The sequence below is a fragment of the Chlorocebus sabaeus genome, chromosome X, assembly GCF_047675955.1.
Source record: "Chlorocebus sabaeus isolate Y175 chromosome X, mChlSab1.0.hap1, whole genome shotgun sequence".
Taxonomy (NCBI): domain Eukaryota; kingdom Metazoa; phylum Chordata; class Mammalia; order Primates; family Cercopithecidae; genus Chlorocebus; species Chlorocebus sabaeus.
The window spans coordinates 145,914,372-145,924,885 of NC_132933.1; the positions used below are offsets into that span (position 1 = coordinate 145,914,372).

Genomic DNA, 10,514 nt, shown 5'->3' on the forward strand with positions numbered 1-10,514 from the left:
CTCCCTGATCTCACGCCACCTGACCCCAGACCTATGGGAAATCCCTGTCTGGGGTTTAAGCCACCCAGTCTGGTGTTTCCTTACAGTAGCCTGAAGGGACTAAGACACCCTGCTGCTGTCAGACAAAGATACTCCTACGTGCAACTTCCTAGTTATAAAATGGAACTTTTAAGCTATATGATATTTGTCTTTAAGAAATTAAAGTACAAGAACTTTTTAAGTCCCCTGGACAGAAACCATCCTCAGGTCGCTGCTGCACTTCAGCATCATTGAAGAAGTCAGTTCATCACCTCCAAGTGATAAGCCGCCAAGGTGCTTCACCTCCCTTGTAGTTGGAAATGTCATGCTCCCTAAATTAAATCCCTCAAGCTACAGTTTAATTAAGCTCATCTCCTCACCTGGAGATGGAAATCAGATATATTTTAGCCTTCAGCTAGGTAGAGTGAAAAGAACATTGGATTCTGCAGACCTGGATTCTGTTCAAGAGTTCTGTCTTCCGCGTGACTGCATGACCTCTAGCTTGCCTCTGAACTTCCCTTGCCCTAAGTAGAGGAGATGCTGCATTTGCTCTGTCTATTCCCTAGTGCTGACTTTCCATGGCCTCTTTGTGGTTCTAAGTCCGGTACCAGGACACCTTTACTGTCTTCGCTAATTTCGCAGATGTTTATCAGTGCTCATGATTTGCCATGGCATCGTGGGAAGGTGCATGAAAACTGGGCCCTGCCTAGTTACAGCCGATATGTAGGCGTCGGTACAAGCTGCGTGAAGAATATTCTTGACCAGATACTTCCTTGAAGTCATGGAAGTCAGCCTTAGAAGGTCCACTAAATACACTACAAAATAATCACAAAATTAATTAAAATCATATAGAATATGCATGCGTACACATACATCCACGTGCGTGTCCTGACACAGAGATGATATGTGGGGTGAAGGAGGGAGATCTCAGGAGGCCGCAGGCCTGCCGGGAGCATGTGCAAGTGCCAGCACCATCCCCTGGACCAAGCCCCAGTTCTCCAGCTTCACTGAAGGTGCAGAAGCCCTGCTGGAAAACAGAAGGGAGCCGTGGGCACTTCCACCTTCCCTGTCCCTGGCCACCGCCTTCAAAGGAGCAATCCACCAAGTCCATGCAGAGAAAAGTCAGTCTGCCTCCGCTCCCCACTTGCAGAGGCTGAAGTCCCTTGACTTAGAGAGAAAGGTTTCTTTCTACAGATGCAAACATACAATCCATGATTCACTGTATGGGTGGTGGTATGAATGAGTTTTAGGTCAAGTGTAATCAGTCAGTCATGGTGGGACAGGAAGGGCTGCTCCCTAAGTGAAAAAATGAGGTGCTTGAAAAGAAGCATGAGAGCCAAATTCAGTCAGGGTGAACCTCCTTTTGCTGTAGCTGGGTGTGGCAGACGGAAACTGTGTTGAGGTATTTCTGCCTTCGAAAATAAAAACATACTTCCTCCTTAATTTTATTTGTGCAAGATATAAACTGTATTTAGCTTATATTCTTCTTTCTTTTTCTGATGCTTAAGTCCTGTGATTACCAGACACAGTTGTTCCAGGTAGCTTTTAAGGATTTATTCTTAAATCCTTAAGTTTCAGTAGATAGACACCCATGCTGTGAAAATTCTTTAAATGGTTAGGCTTTTAGATACCAGGTACTTTTCTTGTAGGAATGGTCCTATTTACAAGTGCATTAGATCTTTGGATGTAACAAAGTCTGAAGACGACATAAAAATCTTTTGGAGCTGGGCACGGTGGGTCACGCCTGTAATCCCAGCACTCTGGGAGGCCAAGGTTGGGGGATCAGTTGAGGTCAAGAGTTCAAGACCAGCCTGGCCAACATGGCGAAACCCCATCTCTACTAAAAATACAAAAAAATTAGCCGGCTGTGGTGGTGCACACCTGTAATCCCAGCTACTTGAAAGGCTGAGGCAGGAGAATTGCTTTAACCTGGGAGGTGGAGGTTGCCGTGAGCTGAGATCTTGCCATTGCACTCCAGCCTGGGCGACAGAGCCAGACTATGTCTCAAAAAACAAAAAACAAAAAAATGAAAATAAATCTTTTGGGACATTTTTAATAGGTGCTTCAGGACACAGTAGTTGTTCTGCTTTATAATTCCACTGCTTCTAGGGGAAAAAACCCAAACCAACAAAACCCAAACTTTCAGATGCTGTGGCGTGATCCCGAATCATTTCCCGCGTGCAGGCTGTCTGTGTGGTGCAGGTGCCATCTGGGCCCAGCACCAGGGGGTTTCTTCTCAGGACTCATGTTTGATGTCTTCTCTTTGTCCTGTGTCTGGGGCTTCCTTTAAATTTTGTGTGCAAACAATGCCTGGCGTTAAGAGGACCAACCTTGCTGTTTTCCTGTAAACCACTCAATTCTGCTCCACTCCTGTTCTGTTGAGTTTTCCTGACACGTTTCCATCATCGACCACCTCCAGCCAACTATTCTATTAGCTTTTGAAACTTCAGGTTCTGTTTTCAAATTCCATCTTGATCGAATGGAATTCTCGTTAGTGGACATGAAGTGTAAGAGTCCGGCAAATGTTGGGGAAAGGTATCTCCTGACAGCTGTTAGCAAAACGGCCACATGAGAGGAGGAAGAAGAGGGTTTCAGGTGCCAGGGGCGTCATGCATCCCATTGCTGTTTGTTTTGGGCTGAGATCACCCATGGCTGTTTACATCAGAGGCTGTACTTACCTACTTTTGACCTTTTAGAATAGTTAACTTTGCAAGGGTCTCGTGCTGGAAAACCCAAACCAACTGGCCTGTCTTCCTAGGTTTCCCCTCAATTATTTGAACACTGAGGGTTTTACTTACTCATATGGACATATTTCAAATGGCCCTTCTGTTGCATAAGCTTATTATGTCACCTTCTCTTTTTTTTCTTTTTTTTTTTTTTTTTTTTTGAGACGGAGTCTCACTCCGTGGCCCAGTCTGGAATGCAGTGGCATGATCTTGGCTCACTGCAACCTCTGCCTCCTGGGTTCAAGCCATTCTGCTGCCTCAGCTTCTAGAGTAGCTGGGACTACAGGCATGTGCCACCGTGCTTGGCTAATTTTTTTACTGTTTTGGTAGAGATGTGATTTTACCATGTTGGCCAGACTGGTCTGGAACTCCTGACCTCAAGTGATCTGCCCACCTCGGCCTCCCAAAATACAGGTGTGAGCCACTGCGTCCAGCCTATGTCACCTCCTTATTGTGATTGATTGTGATAGCAACCAGTTACCAACCTTGACTTTTCGCCACTCTTCATACTTATTCCTTACTTTATGTACGACATTCATCTTATATGTTGTGTGTGATATTCCAGATGTCAGTGCTGTATTTGAATTATTCTTAAAAATAGGTGAGGACAGATTAATCGAACACAGAGGAACCAGCAAAACGTGAAGGCCATGAGAAACAGTAAAAAGGTCTCCAAGAGCTGGTGTCAGCTGCTCCCGCTGTCAGTGCTGCAGACACTTGTAAGTTTCCCTCCTCACTCACAGCCCTCACTTAGTTGCCTTTAAACACGGGCTGCCTTTGGAAAGATTTCTCAGATGTGAAGGGACACCATGGGGCCTACATTTCCTTCCACTGCAGATCCCCTGTATTAGTCCGTTTTCACGCTGCTGATAAAGACATACCCAAGACTGGGTAAATTACAAAGAAAAAGAGGTTTAATGGACTCACAGTTCCACATGGATGGGGAGGCCTCACAATCATGGCAGAAGGTGAAAGGCACGTCTTACATGGCAGCAGGCAAGAGAGAGAATAAGAGCCAAGCAAAAGGGGTTTCCCCTTATAAAACCATCAGATCTTGTGAGACTTATTCACTACCATGAGAACAGTATGGGGAAAACTGCCCCTGTAATTAAATTATCTCCCACCAGGTCCCTCCCACAACACGTGGGGATTCTGGCAGCTACAATTCAAAATGAGACTTGGGTAGGGACACAGCAAAACCATATGACCCCCTTTAAGTGAGTGCAGGTGTATTGGGTGCCTTCCATTATCTCTTTGGGAACTGCCACAGTCAGCCACTGATTTCCTGTCCCACACACCTGCCTTGCTCCTTGGAAGCAGCCTCACGCAAATAGACAATAAAAGCTGCTTTCACAACTTTAACCAAGCAGTATTATCCCAGGGCATAATCCATCTCTTCCTCTACCCCAGCCCACATTTCACAGGTGGACCCTGCACAAAGCTTCAGAATCCCTGGAGAAGGTGACAGATATTTTGAAATGTCATTTGACATTTACGTGCCTATCTCTGGTCCCAGATAAAAGCAGTGGAGGGCATTTAGAATATGATCAAGTCATAACTTTTAAAAAGGCAAGGCAGAAATATCATGAACAGGTAGTCACTGAGTGAGATAACAGAGAAAACCAACCTGGAAGTCTAAGTGGAGTCATTTCTTCCCGCGTCCTGCGGTGACCAGTGTCTCACAGGAGAAAGAAACCAGGGAGCATCAGAGGCTGTCAGAAGGGAGGTGTTGGGACGGACTACTGTGGCTTGCCTGGGACTGTCCAGGATGTAGCACGGGACATCCTGCCCCACAGCCGACCCTTCAGTTCCAAGCAAACTAAAAGAGCTGGGCCAACCAGTTCCCTCTGTGAAAGTAAGGTAGCATTCACATTCCATTGTCACATGGATTAACTCACTTAATCCAGGGATCGGCCCTGTGGGGTAAGTTGGCTAAGGTGATATTTTAGCCCCAGATTGAAGGAAAGAATGGGGTAATGGAAAGAAAAAGGGATGTAGGGAAAAAGAAAAACAGTCATTGTGCTGGCTACAGCACAGACCACTAATAGTTAAGACTGTGTGTGCGTTTCAGTGTTTTCTAGTGAAAACGCCAAAGAATGCAGAGCTTCTCTTTCAGACCTGGCATCAGGCTTCCATGAGCCCTTTCCAGCATTGAGTCACTGCTATATACCTGGTGATGAGCCGAAGAGGATGTTTTCATAATAAAAGGCAAAGGGGGCCAGGTGTGGTGGCACACACCTGTAATCCCAGCACTTTGGGAGGCCAAGGTGGGCAGATCACTTGAGTCCAGGAGTTGGAGACCAGCCTGGCCAACATGGTGAAACCCTATCTCTACTAAAAAATACAAAAAAAAATTAACCGGCTTGGTGGTACACCTGTAGTCCCAGCTACTTGGGAGGCTGAGGCATGAGAATTGCTTGAACCTGGGAGGCAGAGGCTGCAGTGAGCCAAGATCACACCACTGCACTTCAGCCTGGGCGAGAGAGCAAGACTCTCTCACAAAAATAAATAAATAAATAAATAAATAAATAAATAAATAAATAAATAAATATAAAAGACAGAGGGACAAAGGAGACAAAGAAGAGATGAGTGGAGAGCTGAAAGGCCCCACCTCAACAGCTCGTGGAGTTCTAGGCCACATGTGGAGTAGAACTAGGCCACAGGAGAGACTCCTCAGCATAGGCCGCCATGACGAGGACCTCTCTTCCCTTACAGATGTCTGGGCCCCTGCAGAGTCTCAGTTAAAAAGCATCAATAAATGTGTTTTCACAAGAAGTGTGTGCCATTCTAGGAATGTAGGGAAGAAGCTTCCTAAGTGTATGTCTTCCTGAGAGGGTCGGTAATATGAAGATAGCACATGTGGATTATGCTTGTTTATACTACGGAATGCTTGTTTATACTACGGAGCAGGCTCTGGGGTGTCTCCTTTGGAGGGAGCCCTCATGTGAAACTTACTGTAACATTGTCAATGTGGTGGCACCTTTAGGAGCTCACTGATAAATGCAGTGTACAAACACCCCATTTTATTTTATGTATTGGTTTTTCTTTTAGTACTTAATTTTTTTCCTTTTTAATTTTAACTTTAATAGTCTACAGGGTAAAGGTGGCTTTTGGTTACACAGATAAGTTCTTTAGCAGTGATTTCTGAGATTTTAGCACACTCGTCACCGGAACAGTGTACACTGTATCCAGTATGTAGTCTTTTCTTCCTCATCCCGCTAGTCCCCAAAGTCCCTTATATATAATTCTTATGGCTTCCCATCCTCATAGCTTAGATTCCACTTATAAGTGAGAGCATATGATATTTGGATTTCCATTCCTGAGTTACTTAGAATAATGGCCTCCAGCTCCATCCATGTTGCTTCAAAAGACATTATTTCATTCCTTTTTGTGTCTGAGTAGTATTCCATGGTGTATAAATGCCACATTTTCTTTATCTGCTCATCGGTGGATGGGCACTTAGGTTGGTTCCATATCTTTGAAGTTGCCAGTTGGAAACACCCCATTTTCAATGTGGGTGTCTAAATGAAGAGACCACAAGTTTTGGATGGTGTTGCGTCCATAATCCCAATAATAAAGTGAATTTTTGCGATTATCCAAAAGAGAGCATGCATGCACACTACATTTTTGTGCTGGTATTTGTCACGTCACACTAGCACACACAGGAACTGAATTTTTAACTTAAAAGATTCTAACCATTTAATTTTCAAACCGCAGTACATAAAACAGGAGCAACTCTGAAGTGCTTTTATATTTTAAGAGCATGATTTTTGGTTTTGCAGTTGCCTCTCACACTCTGAATGTTCAATTATTGATTGAACAGATTGTTATGATCCCAGTAAAATAAAGTTTTAAGCTGAGAATCTTGCCTCACCACACAGCTGCGCTCCATTTCAGCAATGCTTTGGCTGTGACAGAAACCTCTCCCCTTTAAAGGAGCCATGGCAGGGAGACCCCCGGAGCCAGTAAGAAACAGCATGCTGTCCTCACCACAATCTGTACTCTGGGGAGCCCCCACTGTAATTCTCTCTTTCTGCACAGTTGCAAAGCCAATGGTGATGACGATGATAAACACTTCATCCACATGTCTGGTTCCATAAAAGGCCATCTCGACTTTCTTTTTCTTCCTACAGTGCCTTGTCTTTGAAGATGCTCCCAATGGGGTGGAGGCAGCCCTGGCAGCTGGGATGCAGGTGGTCATGGTTCCTGACGGAAACTTGAGCCGAGACCTGACGACAAAGGCCACCCTGGTGCTGAATTCCCTGCAGGACTTCCAGCCCGAGCTGTTTGGTTTGCCCCCGTATGAGTGAGAGGGAGGGCCTCACTATTCCGCCCCCCAGCCCATCTCATGGTCCACACTGCTGGGGGAAAGGGAAAGGAAATCAGCAACTCTCAAGCCCAACCTGTACAGTGATTTTAGCCTCCTGAGATTGGTGTTTCCATCCCGTGTTGGTTTACCCCAGTCTAATGTGTTGTTAAAATGTGACTTGACAGTTGAGACAAAAAACACAGTAGAGACAGACATGAAGCCCAGAACAAAGATGAAACTTGAATTACCATCTCAAAAATCAAGCTGAATGGAGTATGTGATAAAGTGCATGTACACGTATAAACACACGCACCTCCATATATACACATGTGTATCAGTTTGGTAATATGCAGGTAGGCATTACATGCATATGTATGTAGATATATGCATGCATGTATATGTAAAATATATACTTTTCCAAGACAAAATGGAACATCACTTCTCTCTTATTCTAGTTTTTCTGTACACTGGCTGGGAAATGTAAAAAGTGTATGCATATAAGTATATGCTTTATGTATGTGTATGTATGTAGATATGTTTATATCTATCATCTGCATCACTCTCCTCAGTGTATGATGTCAACATGCAATGACAACTGATAAAGCGAGATGGTAGCTCTGCCTGGTTTGCAGTCTGAGTGGAAAGCCCTGTTTTTGATGAGCACTCCTTGTTAGCTAACATTTAAATTCTTTTTGTGACCTCAGAATGTCTCTGGATCTTTCTTCATTGACTGACTCTGAGCCACATCATCCATAGTTTATTGTTAGTATGAACACAGCTGTAACATTTACCTGGTATCTACATCCTTATCTGCATTGGAGACTGTTTTCTACCTCAGAAGAACCATTTGCCTCCTTTAAGAACACTGATGGCCTACACTTTTTGGATAGAAATAGAATTTGATTTCAGAATGTATGCTTGGTGAGTCTGAGTGCCCGGGAACACTTTTGGAATAATTTATTAGACATTAAACTTCTGTGATTAATCACTTTTATAGATGTACTCAGTCTTTAAAATTTATCTATGATTTGCCAGAGAAAAATGGTGGTAACCATGGAAATCGGGAGTGAAGGAGCGCTGCTCCGTTGTGGCTTGCCTCTGCCCTTTGAGGTCCTTGAGCTACTCTTCAGCTCTGGAAGTTGTGGACAAACCATAGGAATGCATGTGTGTGTGTGGTGGAGTGATTGTCTGTGGATGACAGGCCCTGGCTATTGATTGGTATTGCATCAATTTAGCAAATTCATTTCCTCCTTCTTGAGGGCCTAAATACATGTCTGCACTTTGCTCCTCTTAACCAGTTGTAACGTCTTACCATTTCCCTAACAAATTGAATTAGTTTAATAAAATCTTTGGACACATATCGATATTTGTATGGGAGTCATGATTTTACCTTAAAAAAAAAAAAGTCTTCCAAGAAATGTAAAATATATATGTGACTAATTAAATTTTTTTTAAATCCCAATTAGTATTCCAACTGTAAATGGATATTTATATATTTTAAGTGAGCCATCGTGCTCCTGCAGCAGTGAATAGAGGCTTTCAGTGAAAGACTCACTTCTTTGATGTAGTATCTTCTCCTTCCAAAGTATTTATGTTGATGTTTTCTAATCATTAAGCCATTTTGTATGAATCAGACAAATGGGTGTAATGCATATCTAAGTGATGTGCATCTACATCTGGGTGAATTTCCTACAGGGTAAATTTGATCTCATGTCTGTTACTGTTTTTTAACCAAAGCTGCAGCCAGATTCTTATATTTTTACACAGAGGACCCAGACTGTGCTTGGTCAAAGCACGTACGTTCTTTTTTATTCTTCCACATCAGCCAAATTGCTTCAATACATTTTAGTGATGTTACTCCACTGAATAGCTCATGGATTTCACAGAGATATGGTAATACAAATTTACACCAGAGTGATACATGCCAAGGAAGTTTAAAGCTCATTGAAAGTATGTCGTATTAGGGACATACTTTTAAAGCTCATTGAAAGTATGTCGTATTAGGGACACACAGTTATTAGTAGAATGTATACAGGTGTGCTGTAACTAGCAGCTAATGTTTGCTTATATACTGTATGCCCTTAGGAAGGATCTTTTATACTGCTGACATCTTCCAAGAGATGGCACTATCAGCGTCATCTTAATTTCACTTAAATGAAACATACACAACACTTAAGAACTTACTAATTACTACTTATTAGACATTTTTTCCACCCCGTAAATCCTCAGATGGAGTTTGGTGATTTATATAAAAAAATAAACATCTGTCTTACACTTGAAAGAATTGGCATTCTAAGGAATAGGAGTGATGTCTGCTGTGCAACAGTAGTCAGTGTCTAGACACTGCAGTTTATGTTTCTCTGAAGACACTGCAGTTTATGTTTCTCTGAATACATTTGGCAGTTATGCTAAATTTGGCACGTTTTGTATGGTGTTTCGAATTTTTAAAAAACGTGCACATTATAACAAGGTTTATAATGAAAAATAATGAGTTTTCACCTATCTGTAATAATGCCTCTATAGAACATTGTTCTGTGGTCTACACTGTACTCTTCTGCTCCACAAGCAGTTGGCTAAAGCTCCTTGGTCTCACATGAGGCTCTTTGTCTCAAAAGCAATTTCTAGAACTATTATCTTCTAAAAAGAGAAAATGAAGTGTTAAAGAGCAAGGGATATTAGTAGTTCAAAGTCTGTAGTATTCTGTGGTAGTTATTGTTTGTTGGAGAGACTTGCTTTACAAAGATGTTGGTGAGGATTATTTGTTGACTGAGGAGTGCACATTATCTCTGAAAGCAGATCTTCAGGATGGCTCAAAATATTCTGGTTCTTTTGAGTCTGTTGAATAGATAATATTTTGTACACATAAGTACTGTTATTTTTTTCTCCTTCATTAGCCACACAATATTTCCATGGATTGTAACTGTTTTCATCAGAAAAACTGTTATCCAGATTGAATTAATTCAGGAAATACTCCTTACTTACATGACAGTCATTGTAGACGTACAAAACTGAATAAGAACATATCTTAGGGTATTTTATCTGTTAAACTTTAGTCATGAAATGTTGGGGTTGGTTTCGAGATCTTTTTCCAGCACTGTGGAAAACACAAGGGACAGAGAGAAGTGTTGGAATCCGCAGTGAGATCATTGTGTTACCTGTTCCAATTTAATTGCTCCTCAAATTAACTACATTTTTTTCTGTACATCCTTTGACCTAAGTTGTTTGTGATGGATTAAGTTATTGCCTCTTTCCTTGATTCCCAACAGTATGGCAGGGGCTTGTCACAGAGTCATTTTGAAACTGTAAAACTATCATCCTCGTATTAAAGCGTTGGATTTTCTTCATTGCAAAATGCCCATAATTTTCAAGTTCTACATGAATTTCAACAACATGATATATGAAATGAATTTTTTTCATTCAAATATTTTCCAATATTTACCAAAATGTTAATAATTATTTCT

General features: G+C 42.2%; 1 protein-coding gene across 1 annotated transcript in view; it reads left to right on the forward strand.

The window, feature by feature from the left end:
* The window catches only part of PUDP (pseudouridine 5'-phosphatase), a 100,115-nt gene extending 91,700 nt beyond the window's left edge, over positions 1–8,415 (forward strand). Inside the window, exon 4 of the mRNA XM_007990969.3 lies at positions 6,878–8,415. Coding sequence (XP_007989160.1) covers positions 6,878–7,054 — 177 coding nt within the window. The 3' untranslated portion in view covers positions 7,055–8,415. The remainder of the gene's footprint in view (positions 1–6,877) is intronic.
* The last annotated feature ends 2,099 nt before the right edge of the window (positions 8,416–10,514 follow it).